Genomic DNA, 17,610 nt, shown 5'->3' with positions numbered 1-17,610 from the left:
TGGTGTGTTTTCATCACCTTGGCAACAGGTGGCGATGGATGACACCAGGGTCACCAGTACGACTTATGTAAATTTGCTAGAAAGTCTATAGTGCTTCCGCTTTATTTTCAAAATAAATCTAACAAAACTCTGCTTTGCTCTTTATATTTTCTATCTCGGCTACAGAGTTTCTCCAGATATGGCGGGAAAAAATAGACGAGAAACTTAAATTCGACTATTAATAAACGAGTGGCGCCCACAGTACTAGACTGGCTCTGTTAGTGAACGCTTAAAACGGAGATAGACATACATAATTAGCTTATGTTACTATAAGCTAATTACATGGAAAGATATTAACATGGCTTCCCAGATCCATGTTTATACCATTGAAAGAAATTTAAAGATCTTACTATATTTGTTGTTCCGGGTCTGTGTCTGCTTTAGAAACAGAGTTTTCTCACCACAAACCACCTTAAAAAGTTATTAACTTTAGTTTGAAACAAAAATAATAATACGAGTCATTTTAGATTCTTCTCACAGTAAAAATGTGAAGGACAAGAATGTTCCGACACAAATGATCAGGAACATAGTTGGTATTGTGACTCTAGGGGGCGCAGTTTCTTCTTTATTGCCTTCGTATGTTTCCCTGGCTAGAGTAAACGCAAATTATATCTGTGTGAAGAAAACAACTTGATGCACACGTTAATTTCGTAAAGTACCTTTTATAACCAAACATCGCGGATGAAACGGAGTGTAATTGCAGATTTTCGTGCAGATCTGACTCGGTTCTGTTACTAGGCAACATTTGCTGTGAGGTTGATAAACATGGATAAACATCCATCCGTCGTTTATACCTACTTGTAGAACAAGTCTTTGAAGCAATCGCTGTGTGGAGAGTTTCTTACAGTTTCTTATCATGATATGCACTGACACAGAAACCGTAACTAAATGACCAATTTAATGTTTTACTTTTGCAATTTTACTTTAACAGTGCATTTGAATTGAGGCGTTAAGACACAACAGACTTTTAGGGAGTTGTTACAACTGATTGGGGACCAAAATTGCTAAATGTGTTACTTTTTCAGCTACACTGGCTCGCTTTTCTAATTGTTCAAACCATTTCCCCCTCCTTGCCTGTGGGGGCGCTGCACCAAGAACCACTGAAGGAAACACAAAAAGACACTAGAGGCAACTTTCTTCTTAATGAAATGTGAACATAAATGAAGCGGTGGTAGGACTTCTCTTTTGTCTTTGATAAAAGACGAGTCATTTATATTCGCTTGCACTACATTTACGTGTTTGGTTGTGTTTACCCAGAATGCCCTGCGCTGTAGTCAACTTCCTGCTTTTGGAGCCAGTCCGCTTGGCATTCGCATATGAAATTTATTCATCCGAACCCAGAACCTGGTTTGTAGGTAGACCAGAGTTCGATTGTACATTCACAGCTCCCCAAACAAACTGGACTTACACAAGCTGGAGTTGGATTAAATTGGCCTAAACAGGGCTGGTGTTCAGGAGTTTACAACTTGCACTTAGACAATGAAATATTGCTCTGTTTTGGGGCACTGGATGGCATGTAATGTAAACGTACCAGTCTGAGGCCTTATGCTGCATGTTTTCCTCTTTTCTCTCCTAATTCCCAATAATTTACTATTCAATAAAGGCCACCTGTGCTGTGTGTGGTAATTCGGGTCTAGAACCACCACGAAATTAGATCTTCTGCAGCTTGAATCCAAGAAGACAGTGGAAGTGAAGAGGAAAAGGAAATCCATATAAAGCTTGTAACATGTCTGAGTACCACCACATCTTTTCTTCCCTCCCTGAATGTGAACCAAGTCTGCCTGAGGACTTGGTTCAGAGCTCTGCTGTTGGATCAGATTGTTGGAGGCTTTGTTTTTCTATAGAACTTTTCTCCTTCGATTAGATTCTTTCTTCACTTTTCACTCACAAAACTTCACCTCTGGAAGTTCCTCATTGCGGTAAGTGTTTATGTTTCTGGTTTCTGATTAGATCCAGAATGGCTCCTGACAACTTTGGCTAAACACAAGGAACAAATTAATATTTTTATTTATAGATCTGTCGAATGCAGGTTTACATTCTTCCATGGAATAATTGCATTGCATTGCCTCAACAGAATAACAACAAAAGTACCAGTAATATTACTGCTATTAGCTTTGAAACAGTTTTTTCTTTTTCTTTCATTCGTTCTTTCCTTTCCTTTTTTTATGAATTACATCTCATTGAAAAAAGAAAACTAAAGGTAGAAATAAAATGGTTATTTTTTAAAAATAGCAGCAAATTTCTCAGATATTTATCAAAAATTAGAAGTTTACTTCTAATTTAAGTTTACTTCTGAAGGCACTTTACAAAAAAGTTTCAATTTCAATTCAGTCACACATACATTCAAATTGATCCAAGTAATAAAACAGTGCATCAAGTTCAGTTCATTCTTCAAATTTGCTTACATTTTTTTCTAAGGAAGTCCAGCAGTCATGCAGCTTTCACTCATCCTGGACAAGGAAAAACTATCCTTTAACAGGAAGAAATATCCAGCAGAACCAGAACCTGGCTCACTCAGATGTGATGATAAACTTATAAAACTTGTATTCTGATTATATTTTTGATCATGGTGTGCCACACCAGATGATCACTGGGCCCCCTTTAGATCTGGAGACACCCCTGGTGTTCAGTTTGTACCGTCATTTATAAGCCAGCAAAAATGACGCCGGGTTTATTTTTGTACTTTTCATTTTCTGATTTTTACTTAAATTTAAAGGGAGCCTGATGTTTCCTCCCCTCTTAAAGTCTTAAGTCTTTCACTTCCGGTTGTTGCATCGGTAACTCTCGCTCGCTTGACTCCTCCTGATCAGCCGATCTGCTCCGAGCGACAGCCGGAGAAGGAGCTCTGCACTGCGGGTTCGTCTCTGCCGGCTCACCGAGAGCCTGGAGGTAGGAAGACCGGCCTGAAACAGAAGCGATAAATATGAAAAAAGATGGGAAAAGATGCTGGTGTCGATGTTGTTACGGGTTATTCGCCTCTGAGCGGATCTCTCAGAGCTCAGCGGCTCCATTCTTTGTTTATAGAGACAGTTATGAAGGTAGCCGATGAGACGTGCTGTTTGACGCAATAAATAAGCTTTAAAATTGGTAAAAGGCCTCAAAAAGCTCCAAGAAAACACGGAGTTATTTAAAAAGTTTGGTGTTTATATGAGTGAAGGATTTACTAACACAGAGACTGACTGTTATTTCGACTGGTAAACACAACATGGGATGGATTATTTAATCTAAAGGTCCCAGATTATTCATTTGACCGTCATGTTTCAGCCTACAGCTGCACTGTTCAGAAACAGTCAGCTCTGCTGTTTCATTTTATTCCAGGAATCATGATGTATTCAGTCCTGGAAGGAGGGAATGCAGCTGGAAAGCAGATATTTCTGTCAAAGTATCCACACGTGCCTTAATAATTCAAAATACTATCAAAAAGTTATTTTGCGTTATTAATATGGACCAGGGCAAACTTGAATAGATTGTGACATATTCCAATGAAAGTGATGCATTCCAATGTCTTTGTGTTGATTTTTGATGTTTTACAGCAAATAAAAACCCAACATTCAGCGTCCCGGAAAACTACAGGAGATATTTAATTCAAAAAAATATTTAAAAATATTTTTAAAAACGGCCGATAAAGATATGGAGAAGACTCCTGACCTTCAACAGCAAACTATCAATGATAATCAACAAGGAAGGTGAAGTATTACTAAAGATGCTGGCTGTTGAGACCACTCTGTCCATAGCATATTAATAGAAAGTTTAGTGGAAAGAAAACGTGCACAAAGAATGCCTCGTAAGGATTGTGAGGGTAAGGGGCGTTCACGAGTTTTAGGGAACTCCACTGTCACCACGCATGGACAAATGCCCACAGTGCAATAAACACCAGTCTTAAAACAAGTTAAAAAAAAAACAAACTATAGAAATAAAAAAAATCAGCCAATGGAACTGGTACTTTTAACTAAAAGTCTAGAATTAATGATATCAACAAGCTTCTACATCTTGCTGATAAGTTACTTTTAAGTTAGCCTAGTCTTATTTTAAGTGATGCTGAGGTATTCACACTAGAAACTAGACAAAATGCATTGTAAAATGTGGTGTTTTTGCAGTGCAGGACTATGGTCTCTATTTTTGACATTTATTATGTTAATCTGTTCCTGTCAGGGGTGGAATGTGACAAATTTATAAAAATAAAAACTACACAGGACTCTGATCCTTCTGCTCGGATCAGGCCAACAGGGAGGAGATGAACTCAGCATATCTGAGCACACAAAGTTCCACAATTGCAACAAATCTTGTCCACTAACAAGATATCTTGTCATATTTACATATCTGACTGTTTTAATCTGGTGAACTCCCGTTTGGCCGACCAGAGCTCTTGGCTTGTTTCAAGCTGGAGTCCTATTAACGTTTCCAGGAATTGTCTACAGCTGGAATGTTGACCGTTTACAGCACTTTGCAGTTATTTCCAAATTTTGAATTCTTCCCTGACTTTTCATGTCAGGATGAGCTGAAATGTTTCACTCTTTTTTCTTTAGCTACCTGGAGTAAGGAGAAGTATACCTGGATTGTTGCAAACTGGTCTGAGAGCCACCAGACCCATTAATGAAGAAGACACAAATGTTACTTGAGGCAGTCAAAGTAACTGAGCTTTCACAACGCCTCAGCAGCACTAGTGTGCCAAACCCCCCCCCAAAAAACCCCACATAATTCTGATTTTCATTCACTGCGATTCAGAATCGCTTTAAAATATCCCAAAATTGATTTTAAAACTAAACGATACAGCAAATCCGCCACATTAAGTATGGCGGACACCGACATATCACAGCAACGGGCCAACCCTCTCAATGAGGCGTTCATGGGTCCATGTCTATGGAGGAAACTAGAGTCAGATGACACAACTGGTCTGTCTTCCTTTAGACGTTTGGACACAATTAGCTCTTTACTGAATTCCCAGGAAGACCGAGTTTGACATGACGCTCACCGCGCGAAAGCAAAGTTCACAAAATGAAGATTGAGCAATACGGGAACAGCGCAAATGGGCGGGGCTAAGGTCACTCATACCTGTGATTGGTCAGAGGTTTGTTGCCATGTTTTATGCAGAAATGTGTTCAGACAGGATTGTTGAAATAGCACTTTGTATTGCCTTGATGCTTAAAATGTGCTATATAAATAAAACCTTTACCTTTTAATTACCTTCAGTTCAACTAGTCCTATTCCGCTGACATTTTTTTAAATCTGTAGACAACTTGAATCCGACTCAGTGAGGAATTATCTACATTTTTTTTTTAACGATTAGAATAATAATGAGGCTGTCAAATGGCTAAAATCCTCGGGATGGAAATTGCAGCTCGTTTTGAGGATGCATGGATTAATATTTAAAACTTATTAAATGTGAAATAAGACACTTTATTGTTTCTATTTGTCATTCTTCCTTGTAACTGTTATAGACCGGGAAGAGCCTTTATGTACCCATAGTTTAAAGCAGAAATCATTGTAAGTAATTGTTTTGAATCCAAAATCAATTTTTAATGGAATTAAAAATTGAGATAGTAAAAGATAGTAAAAGATTCCCACCACTGATCTCCTTTATGCAAAAGGAGCCCGAAGCAACATTTTAGGCCAAATATCTGTAATAAAAATCCTTTTTAATTGGCCTGATGAAATATTTTCAGAGACATTGAATTTTGGGCTTTAATTTGCAGTTAACCAGAAAAACTGAAATGGACAGAATCAATCTGTGGACAGAGTGAATCACCTTTTTAGCGGCTAAAATGCATGAATGTTTCAGTAACTGGAGAAGAAGCCTGTGAGCCGACCCAGCAGATGAGTTACAGCGACTTTGTCCTGCGCTCTGCTCCTGTTGTACAGTGAGAATAGGAGCTGGTGCAACTCTGCCTCCGGCTGTCTGCGGGAAGGTTTATATTATTATTGGATGTACAAAGGACAAAAAACAAAGATTGGATATTACAGGGATGAAGTTTCAGGTCTGGCTCTGCTGAGTTTGACCTGAAATCTGCTGGAAGGAAAAGCTCAGGTTGGAGGTAGAATCTGACCAGCACCTATTGGGGGATTGAAAATGGATGATGCTGCAGTAAACAAAACAAAGATAATCCTACATTTCTGAATGTGTGGTTGCTGTTCAGCTGTATCCATAATAAAGTTTATTTATGGATTTTGATGTGGTTCAGAGGAAGCTTCAGGCCTGGTGCGGCTTATTTGCATTAATGCTTTTGCAGTGCAAATGATGCTTATCTCCACATTGTTCCTGTTTGTGTTTCTGTCAGTCATGTGCTGTTTGTTTGGTCATGTGACTGTAATGCAGAAAACTCTGCCATGTGATTGTTTTTTTATGTCTGAACTGTTGTATTGCATTTTATGTGACTTTAACGTCATTGATGTGAGACGTGTGTCAAATATATCAGGTCTGTAATATCCTTACAGACAAAAGTTTTATGTTAAATGCAAAAGTTCTATATTTTTTGTACAGTTTTGACTTAATTACTACTCTGAATATGTTGTTTTTTCAGAAAACAGTTTTTTTAATCTGTATTCTCCAGTTATCACTGATTAACTGATTACTAAATTGGTTGTCGATTATTCCAATAATCGATTAATCTGTTTAATCATGGCCAGTCCCGCCTCACTGCAGAGCTGCAGAGGCGTTTCAAGGTGTGTTTTCTGCTTCTCAGGTGTGTGTCAGGAGGATGGTGGTTGACTCATGACGTATCCAGCGATGGCGTCCAAGTTCTCGCAGCGCCTGCTTGGCCTCCGTGCCAAACTGCTGCGGCGCTACGAACATGGGCCCTTCGTGCGGTGTCTGTCGGGTCTGTATGGCTGCCGCTGGAGACGCTACGAGAGGAGCAGAGGTCAGCCAGAAGATTGCTGCTGCAGCAAGGTCAGACACTGTGGGGCAGCTTAAATGCTGATTTCGCTGGAGTCCAGAAATAGTGAATTTTGCGCAAGAATAAATAACAGAACAGAACCATGGAAAAGTGTCTCAACTCTTTGTATTCTGCTTGCCTGCAGCCAGGCTGTTCTGTAATCTGCCTCAGGGGAAAATGTTGCCAAATAAGCTCAAAGAACTCATGATCAGGATTATAGGAAAGCCTGGCTGCTTGGAATGATGACATATTAAATAAATTAAGGATGTTCTGAAGGAAAAGGTGATGTAATTTTCTTCAGTGGTGATCAGATCAGACTTTTTCTACTTGGCTTACAAAATTGTTGCCAATGCATAAAAATGCTCGGCATGTTCTGAAGAAGATAGATTTAAACTACGGCTAGGAACTTGTTGCGTTAGTTTTGATTCATTGGTTACATAGATTTTAACATGCTAAAAATGTAACTATGTTGAGAACCGTTATTTGCATTTTGTTTTACATACAAAAAGTCAGAGTGGAACCTTAGTATTTTGTGTTTTTGGTACAGCCATAAATCTGAAAGCCACATCCGTAAACAAAGTGATGGACGACAAGATTGATTCTCTTCGTACCTTGCAGGTTAATTTCTGCTTCAAAAAATGATCCTACAAACCGTGTTCAAATTCTCAGAGTTTTTAACAAAACAATTAAAAGAAAAAACAACTACAAAAAGAACTAGAGGTTTAAAGTTAGATATATAAAACTTAAATAAAATGTATTGGTATCAATATCAGTATTAGTATTGGCAATACTGGCCCTATACTTACTTCATAACGGACTGATACCAAAATATGCAGAATGCACATATCTAGTAAGAAATACTGCCACCTGCAGGTGGGAGTTTGTCACTTAAAACCAATGTTTTTGACTATTTTTGTGCAAAATTTTGCAATAAACTCACAGTTATGCATTGGTATGAAAAAATCCAGGGATCTGTGGATTTGTTGTGAATTTCCACAATTTTGGAATCGTAAAAAACAGGAGGAAATGCCTAACTAAGCAACAAAGCAAACCAGAAAAGCTAAAATAAAATAGTGAAAAAGTTCAATATTTTCCATTTTCCGATTCCAATTTGTGCTGCACATACTTATCAAAAAATAAAATAAAATAAAAACCAAACACAGACATTAAAGAATCATAATAAAAATAGAAATAACATAAGAGCATCAACTCAACTGATATTTTTGGATTAGTTGAGTATTTTCGAGAAGTGAAACTCTTATACATGGAGTTACATAATTCAAGCCTTCATTTCTTTTCATTCTGGTGACTACGGCTCGTAGAGCGTGAAAATATAAAATGAATCATCTGATAAGGTCAGAATATTGTTGTGTGATTTTGATGGAAGGTTTTGCGTAAACATCCTGTTTGGTTGTGGCGTCCACAGCTGGAGGGAGCGTCGTTCGTCCTGCTGGTCGCAGCTTTCTGTCTGACGCTGCTCTTCCTCTACTTCTGGGGACAAGCAGAGAACGACTACAACGACTTTGACTGGTGGGTCAAACAGTTTGCTCTGTGTGCAGTAAGTCTACACACCCTGGAGTCGTTTACTCATGAACCTGATGCAGGACAGGAGGGAGTATTTGTTTAGGAGCAGATTACTTCTGTTGCATCTCTTTGACACGCAGCTCATCTTCACGCTGTTATCATGCTTGTTTTAAATTATTCACTATACGAATTCCTGGAAATTCTCTCTTGTTGCTTTAAAACAGAGCATGGACTTGTTTCCACAAGTCCTCTGGAAAAGTTTCCAGTTCTGCTTGTTGCAGGCCTAAACACAGCCAGATGTTCACTGATGGCTGCTGTGGTTAAACAGATTCAACCTTTCCTACACTTAAACTCATTTTCTAATTCTAAGTTCCTCTTTGTTGTTCTTCTCTTGTTGTAATTTCTCAGAATTTTGTGGGATACTTGAAACATTTAGTCTGTTTTCTGAGTTTTATGAATTGAATGTTATTTAACTAGTACTAATCCTCCCCCCACCCTGCTGCTGCCAATTAACCTTAATAGAAAGAAAGTTCAAAAACATTTTTCAGGGATCAGTGATTCTTTTTCATTTCTTTCAGAAATAAGCTTAAAAGGTGATTTTTAAAGACTAACATTTATAAACTTATATAAATTTGGTCAAAATTTACTTTGTTTATTTTTGTTTTCTCTCTTTCTCCCCTTTTTTTTCTTTGTTTTCTTTTGGTTTCTTTGTTTCTGTTATTTGTTTTTCTCTTTTTCCTTTTTTTTTTTACTTAGTTTCTTCTTTGTTTCTATTTTTGTTTCTTTTTGTTTATTTCTGTCCTTTTGTGTGTTTCTCTGTTTCTTTCGACAATTTTGTCAATAAAACTAAAACAATTTTTTTTCTGTCAATGCTTTATTTCATTAAATAAATCTAGTTTTCATTCCGACTGTATTAAATGCACCCTCTCTCTGCTCCTCTGCTGGTTTGAAGGTTTAACTTTGGTCATTTGGGGTTCTGGTTCCCCTGGTCTGTGGTTCTGCTGGTCATCTCTGCAGGGTTCTTCACCTACGTCACTGTGCTCATGGTGAGGCGCCGACACGCTGTGCATGTAGTTGTCACCTTTTTATCTAGATGTTTTAGCAGAGTGTAAATGATCCGTCTTTAAATAAGGTGATATTTACATTTGAATGCTGCAGCTTTTCCTTATTGTCCAGATGATGCTAATGTTTCTTCTGAGTTAAAATATTCTGTTTTAAAGTGAAGGAAAATAGTAGATTTCAAACCTTAAGGCTTCAAACAAATTATAAACTATTTTAAGTAAAATTATTATTTTTTGTGAAAGATTTAAAAGCTAAAATAGACTTAACAGTTAATTAAAATGACAACTTTCTAGTTTGTTAAAGACTGTTGTGTTTTCATAATGCAGCATAAGCGCCATGTGACACCATTAAACTGGTGTCACAGATCATGTTATGAATTTTTCTGTAAATACTAATTGTTTTTATTTCCTATCAGAGGCAAAACAGTTTTTTTTAATATGCATTTCATAAAAAATACAGATTAAGCCCCTCATTTTTCAGGATTTTGCAGCTTTTAGCTGCTAATTCAGGTTGATTAAACTCTGCGGAGCTGGAAGCCATTTTGAAGAAGTCCGGAAAACATGCAGCGCTTCCAGAAACGTAAAACTGAACAGCCTGCAGCGAGTGAAAAGCAGAAAGTGAGTAAAGTGTCTCAAGCTGTTTTTGTTCTGTTTCTTTCTGCAGCTTCTGGCGGTGTGTTTACTGTCTGAAGGCCAGAAGCTTCATTTACATTGGAGTCATAAGGTAACCTGAACTCTGCACCAGTTTGAGTTAATATCAGATTTAAAAAAATGCATTTTACATTACAATATATTTAATTCAACATAAGTCTGCATCAGAAGCCAGACTTTGCTTGCAAAGTGCATTAAATTCACAACTTTCCATCTTATATTAAAGTAGAAGTCAGCCAATCTGACTGAAGACTGTTGGTTTTTGACAGTTTCATGACTGTAATGACACTAACAGCTCAATTTGTGAACAGCTGAGATGATATTCTACAACGTGTCCTGATGACATCATCGGTTGTTAGCCAGCTCTGCTAATCCACCTCATTTGCTTTTGCTGCTCCTCTTTACATCTCTGCCTGGCCGTTTGGTTGGGAAGCCGGACAGAGAGACGCTGGAAGGTCAAAAGGTCCTGAAAACTGAAAAAGAGAAAATGATGATAACATGACAACTTAATGAACGTCCTTGGATAAACTTAATTGGATTACTTGAAACAAATCAGCTCAGTTTTTGTAAAAGTTGGATCACCTGTTTTTTTTTTTGAGTTTAGATCAGTAATCAGGCTGAAAACTGTTAAGAACAAATAAGTTTGGAATGTTTCATTCATAAATTGATAAAAGTTTGAAGTGATTCTTTGTTCTAAAACCTAAAGTTAGATTTACAATTTTAAGTTTCCCTAAAACTGACTTCTTTCAAAGAGTCTGGTCAGTTTTTGCGCCTCAAGGCAAATTTCATTAATTCAGACTGCGAAGGCTGCTGACCTCTGACCTTTGACTCTCCTTCTTCCTGTTTGTGTTCAGGTTGGGATCCTAATCAGCCTGATCTTCTCCGTCGCAGCCACCGCCGTCTTATCCGACCTGTGGGGAGAAGAATGGACGACTCTGCTGCTTTCCTTTCAGGTAACATCTTCCTCCTCCTCCTCTTCTTCCTCTTCCTCATCGCCACTGATTGGTGTGTTTGATCACCTGAGCAGGTGACGGCGCCGTACCTGCACCTCGGTGGAGTTCTGCTGATGACATCACTGGCCTGGCCGGTCGCTCTGCACGTCTTCCGCATGAACAGCAGCGGTGAGGAGACGCTTCGGGTTAAAAACACTAAAAAAACTTAGATTTGTGTTATTTTTATTTTACTCTGGTGATCTGGCTTTACTGTCAGTTTCCTAAAGACTTTCTGATCTTCATCGTGATCTGCTCTCATCTGGAGTCAGGAAAGTTGATTCCAGATTATTCCAGATTATTCCAGATCTGGATTAAATATATAAAAGAACAACTAAATGAGAGTTTTCCAGACTGTATTCCTAATCCCACTGACCAAACATCCTTGTTTCCTTGTCTCCTTCCTTTCTTCTCTAATTCTTCCTTTCTTTCTGTCCTTCCTTTGTTATTACTTTCCTTCCATACTCTGCTGTAGAAAAATCTGCTATAATTATCACAAAATGTTTTTAATTTATTCTAAAATTAAAAATTTAGGAATGAAAATTCTGGAACTTTTTGCCCAGAAAACTTTTTTTTTGACACCTAAACTCACAGCTTCTCTCTCTGCACATTTACATGCAGAATATATGAAATGATCTGATATGACTACAACAATTATTGACATGAATCTCTTCTTAATCTGTTTGTTGTTGTTTTTTTCCTAATTCGAGCAGTTAGATGGTGTGGTCAACTTTTGAAGCGTTTTAAAAGCTGACGTTTCTGTTGCAGTGAGGCGGGGGCTGATCGTGGGGGTTTACCTGTCCGTCCTGCTGACCCTCTACCTGGTTCCTCTGGGCTTGTACTCTCCCTGCATCAAACAGAAAGGAACGCTGGGCCCCGCGCCGGCGCTGATCGGTCACCGGGGGGCGCCGATGGTGAGCGGCCCGCCTATCAGAGCTGCTAAAAAGATTCAATGTAACTCTAGAAGATGAAATTAATCACATGGTTTTTATGAATGGACCCTGATCTAAGAGTTTTTATTCATTAAATAAATGAAATCAATGGATCCCATCAGAAAGAATTAAAGTCTATAGAACTTCATATATCTAAAAAAAATCTGAATATGAACTCTGAATACCGAGTTCATTGACATGAAATGAACTCATGTCAATGAACTCATTGACATGAGTTCATTTCTATGTACTACTGAATACTTGGTCTGGGCTCCTTTTGCATGAATTAATGCATCAATGCAAAGTTTCCCTGCAGTTATCCCTGTTTCTGGTACACTTCTTCTTTCCACTCAACTTTCTATGAATATGCCTGCATGCAGCTCTCCCAGCTTGTTTTTTAGTAACGACCTTTTGTGGCTTCAGTGTTTAGTCTTCCCCATGAGTGTGTAGCTCATAATTTGGCCAGAACATAACATTTATATGTTAAAAAGCTTATTTTATTTTTTTTCTAAAGATGATTATATATAATATAAAATTTTGGGGGTTTTTCTAATTATCTGTAAGACATTAGAATGAACAGAAATTTTGTAAATGAGTGTCCAAAAATAAAATCTTTTAGTTTTTTGAGATGCACTTGAGAAGTTCCAGTCAAACTGTGACTCTGACCTTTCATATGTTTTTAAGTCTCTTGAGCTGAAGCCTCTGTTTGTACGCTGACTCATTTAAATATTTATCCTTCTGGATGCGAGGGTTCTGATTCTGCCTCTCCTCCGCTGTGCAGCTGGCTCCAGAAAACACACTGATGTCGTTTGAGAAGGCAGTGGAAGCCGGAAGTGACGGCCTGGAGACGGACGTTGCAATAAGGTCCGTTTGGCGCTGATGAGCCAAACCTCAACGCTGTCAAAACCTGCTGTTACTGATTATTCTAACGATACAATATTCTAATATTATAAAGATTAATCAGTTATTCTGACGATTAATCAATTAATCAGGCAAAAATATTTGGCACATTCTGCAGATTTTTAATTTAACCACTGAAGCCTTTAGAAACACAAAGTATTAGAAACACGTTAAATATGCCAACAATCAAATCTTAAATTTAAAAAAAGATATTTTTCTTATACAGTTTTGGCTTAATTACTGCTCTGAGTGTTGCTCTCTCAGTGAATTGCCTTTCCTTGAATCTGTATACTTCAGTTAAGACGATTAATTGATAACTAAATTAGTTGACGATTATTTTAACAATGGATTAATCACGATTAATGGACTGAACTTAATTGTTTCAGTTATTTAATGTAAAAGGCTTCTCTGTGTGGTTGCAGCTATGATGGCGTGCCCTTCCTGATGCACGACCACAACCTGCAGCGCACCACCAACATCCAGGAGGTTTTACCAAACCGGACCGGCGACTCTGCTGCCATGTTCACCTGGAGCGAGCTGGAGGGCCTGAACGCCGGCTCCTGGTTTCTCTCTGTGAGTTTCTGCCTTTGAAAATTCTTGAACTTCTATTTGGTGTTTCTAAGGCTTGGAAGTGCTTGATTCTTGTATAAAAACTTTATTACAAAGTTAGCAACTTTGTAATAAAGTGCAATCCAGTATTTGGTTAAACACCTAAATTTGGAAAACGTCACAGTTTAAATCAGATAGTTTCACACACCTAATAAAAAGACACACAGTTTTTCTGTAGAACATAGAATACTATCACAATCAAATTATTAACAGTAACAAATGATATATAATAGTGAATTGAAACTGTCTTTTTTTGTTCAGTTGTATTGGTTTTACCCCCACAGTGTGGTGCTGAAAAAGTTTGAAACCTTCCCTTAAAAATGCTTGAATTTTACTGTGGGAAAAACGGATAAAAGTGCATATAATCCATATAATAGGATTTTGTTGATTCAGACTCTGCCTCCTACTGGCCATCCACTGTAAATGCAGAGGAATACCTACATTTATAATAGATTTTTATTTCTTACATACTGGATTCCCCTCTACTGAATAAATGTACTTAGAATATTTGTTTTTTTTAACTGCAGCAGTGTAAAGACATGTTAGAAATTAAATATTCCTTTTTTTTAAATGCTTTTTGGTCATTTTTACCTGGCGTGCCAATGAATTTGGAGGCAGCGTCAGAAGTTCAGCAGCTCTAGCTGGAACATGTGGATCATATTTTCGTCATGACTGAATCCAGAGCAACACGCAGTCTGCCAGCAAATGGAAAACGCATCGATCGGTGTGTTGTCACAGAAATAACTGGGCTTTGATTTCTTTTTTTTTCTCTTTGTACCTTAAAGCAAAATCCATTTGGAACAGCCGGTTCGCTGCGGCAGGAGGAGCGGCAGCGAGCGGGAAACCAGTCGGTCTGCAGCCTGCAGGACTTCCTGCAGCTGGCAGGTCAGGCTCAGAAACTGGTGATCTTTGACCTCTACCGCCCGCCCTACGGCCACCCGTACAGTAACAGCTGGATCCAGCGAACCCTGGATGTTCTCTACAACGTGTCGTCCATCCAGTCATCGCAGGTAAAACTCATTCAGGGCTATTTGATGTCTAAACTGCTTTAAATGTTTTCCTTATATCAGAATTAAAATGTATTTTCTGTAAAAATAAAACATTTGTATGCATACAAGGACAGGGCAGCTGGTACGTTGTGATAAATTACAATATTAATAATTTAAAAGTAGTTTTTTTCATGTAGTTCAGTCCAAAAACTGAAGCTAGTATATTTTTTACAGTGATTTATTTCATGTTTATTAGATTAAAATTTAAGCCCAATATTTAGTTTGTCAGGAAGTTAAAAGGAAGAATTTAAAAATTTGACAACCAGAGTTTTTTCTTCCACTCAACTTCCCATTAATTTGCTTGGATGCGGCCCATTGTAAACAACAACCAGCTTTCATCAGTGAACTCATACTGAAATGCAAGATAAGGCTGACTAGTCTAATTTAAACCAATTTAATGCTAAATATGTTCATATATATAAAGTAGGGTTCAAACAATTCATTTAATTGTGATAAATCGCTATTAATCGATTACTGAACTCAACATCAACAAATTTAGTTATTGATTAATCGCTAACTTTTGTTTTTTCGTCTGCTGTTTTTGATGTAAAGTTGTTTCCCAGTGGATGAAGTCACTCTGGTCAGCAGGCACTAACGTCTGTAAGTTTAGGTTCTGTGGCTGCCGTCCGATCAGAGGTCCTGGGTCCACCAGTCGGATCCCGATCTCCAGCAGACGTCCGGGACTCGACTCCCTCTAGAGGAGCTGCAGCGTAACAACATCGTCAGACTCAACCTGCCCTACAGCTCCATGTCAGCTGAGCTCACCAGGTCTGTGTGTTTGTTACGGAGCAGCGAGGGCCCGCTGGGTTCTCTACCAACGCTGCTGCTGTTCTCACCTGCAGAGAGTATTCAGCGGTGAACATCAGCACCAACCTGTATGTGATCAGCCAGCCGTGGCTCTACTCTCTGGCCTGGTGCACTGGGGTCCACTCGGTCACCACCAACGCCCCCCAGCTGCTCCGGACCCTGAAGTCCCCGCTCCTCCTCATGGTGGGTCCGATGTTAATCAGAGATGTTCACTAAAAGGTCTATAGTGCAAAAACGTAGTGCACTTTATTCTGAAGGTAATATTTATTGGTAAAAAATGGGACTAAACCTCTTCAACATTTTACCAAAAGTGATTTTTAAAATGCAATATTTTAGATTTAGCCACTAAAACATACTAAAATAAAGTAACTACAGAGTTTCCCTCAGTGTATTAGTAGCCTTGTTTGTTTATTTTAAACAGGGATTTTATTCCCCAGTATCAGTGAGAGTGAAGTCGGATGAAGCTCGGTTTATAGGCGACACACTGAACTGGGTGAAAGCAGGTGTGAACTCGTTGCAGTGTCTGCACCTGCTGGTTGGCCTTCCAATATATTATTTCCCTAATTGATGCACATCCAAATTAGTGTAACTTTTTTAACACAAAAACACGGTGGGCTGCTGGTGGTCTGCTCTACCTCCCCTACCAATGGACTTAGCAGGTTTTCCCTGTGAAGTCTCAATAAAAAAGAATGACTGGTTTTGAAAGTTAGGGCCTGACTTTTTACTTTTACAAATTATGAGTCACACAGGTTATTTTAATATTCTCCTGTGAAAAAAACAATTCAAACATTTAATTCAACACTTCTGCTTGTGTGTGTCAGAGTCCAGAAGAATACAACCTGATGTGGATTCTCACCGACGTCCTCTCCTTCATGTTGGTTGTCATCATCTTCTACTTTCACAGGTGAACCAACACTTTTTTTTTTCCTTTTTTGCTTCTTTTTGGGCCGGAATTTGACCGGGTTTGCGGTTATTTTTTTTTTTATTTTTTCAACGGCAGATGGCGGGAACAAAAACTCGCTTTCTGCTCGGACCGAGAAGTGAAGCAGGATAACGGCAGCTGCAGGCAAAAAAAACCAGGTGACCTAAAAGTACAACTCAGCTATCGGCATTGTGTATTATTATTAACTACTGTGTGCACAAATATTAGGTGAGTATTTTTGGATCAGTAACGAATACAAAGCTCCACTTGGAGTCAGAAATTTATCCCGGTTTTTTAGACACTTTCTTGCAGCATTGCTTGTCTGCATCTTTCAATAAGACCGTGATTTTTCTGCAGAGTAATGCTCCATCTCAAGTATTAATGATAATTTCTCTCTCTGATCATTTCATAGAGATGGGCGACATCTGGTCAGTCTCCAGCTCAAACTGTCAAACAGAGAAGATGCTCAACCTGGCAACCGTGATGGAGCCCTCTAGGCAGAGCTGATCTGGCAACCTCTGACACTGCCAGGTTTCTGTCATACTGCAACCAAATCACGTCAATGCCAGAAGAAAACGCCAAACTTTCTACTCAAACATCAAATATTCTCAGGTTAAATTCCATTAGTGGTTTTTACTTTAAAGGGGCAGTATTATGTAAAAATCAACTTTTTTGAGCTTTCCATCATGTTATAATGTTATTCCCTCATCAAAATCATACATGGAGTGTTGCCTTGGTTATTTCCTGCATGCTTGAGAAATCGTCAATCTCCATGGAAACCATCCAGCTGTGCAAAATGCCTGGTTGAACCTAGCCCCGCCTTCGAGACGCAGCTCCTCCTTGGAGTTGCAGTTTTCAAGGTTTCAAGCTTCTGCTTCACAGAGCAGCCCTTCCCCACGACGCCCCCATTCTGTTCCTTCAGACTAGCCAGCAACAATTAGCAAACACCCAGTGGAACAGCGTATCTGCTTAGCTCATTATAGGAGCTACTTCTCAGTGAACCACTGGTAAAAATGTTGTTAAAGGGTTAATAGAGGAGCCATGTTGCGATGACTTCCTGAAGGCAGAGTTTCAGAAAAAGCAGTTTCTTAAAAAGGCAGAGGCTCAATTTCAAGGTGTTAAATTACAAAGTAAAATGTATTTTAAGTCATATTTGATATATATAGCATTTTTACAACAACTGAAGGTAACATAGTTACTTTGATTGCGCTATTAAATGGCACTATGTGCCTGGAAAACACGTAATACTGCCCCT

At 38.6% G+C, this 17,610-nt stretch overlaps 1 protein-coding gene and 1 long non-coding RNA gene across 5 annotated transcripts in view; both read left to right on the top strand.

The window, feature by feature from the left end:
• Positions 1-17,610, top strand: part of LOC107837461 (uncharacterized) — a 33,935-nt gene that overhangs the window by 14,573 nt on the left and 1,752 nt on the right. The window lies entirely within an intron of this gene.
• Positions 1,876-17,403, top strand: LOC103145542 (glycerophosphodiester phosphodiesterase domain-containing protein 5-like). 3 transcript variants are annotated; one of them, XM_016676894.1, is made up of 17 exons: positions 1,876-1,958; positions 2,850-2,928; positions 6,720-6,925; positions 8,338-8,441; positions 9,388-9,481; positions 10,161-10,220; positions 11,002-11,100; positions 11,175-11,268; positions 11,905-12,050; positions 12,850-12,932; positions 13,391-13,541; positions 14,363-14,587; positions 15,237-15,394; positions 15,469-15,616; positions 16,255-16,337; positions 16,434-16,513; positions 16,768-17,403. In XM_016676894.1, the coding sequence occupies exons 3-17, from the start codon at positions 6,749-6,751 to the stop codon at positions 16,860-16,862; spliced, it is 1,797 nt and encodes a 598-aa protein (XP_016532380.1). In that variant the 5' UTR covers positions 1,876-1,958; positions 2,850-2,928; positions 6,720-6,748; the 3' UTR covers positions 16,863-17,403. The 3 variants fall into 3 exon arrangements, with proteins under 3 accessions (XP_016532380.1, XP_007563064.1, XP_007563063.1); XM_007563002.2 differs by lacking the exon at positions 2,850-2,928 and having other exon boundaries at positions 1,887-1,958; XM_007563001.2 differs by lacking the exon at positions 1,876-1,958 and having other exon boundaries at positions 2,816-2,928.

The sequence above is a fragment of the Poecilia formosa genome, unplaced genomic scaffold (assembly GCF_000485575.1).
Source record: "Poecilia formosa unplaced genomic scaffold, Poecilia_formosa-5.1.2 Scaffold143, whole genome shotgun sequence".
Taxonomy (NCBI): Eukaryota; Metazoa; Chordata; class Actinopteri; order Cyprinodontiformes; family Poeciliidae; genus Poecilia; species Poecilia formosa.
Note: the sequence above shows the minus strand (reverse complement) of the source record. Positions and strands in the feature narration are given on the sequence as shown.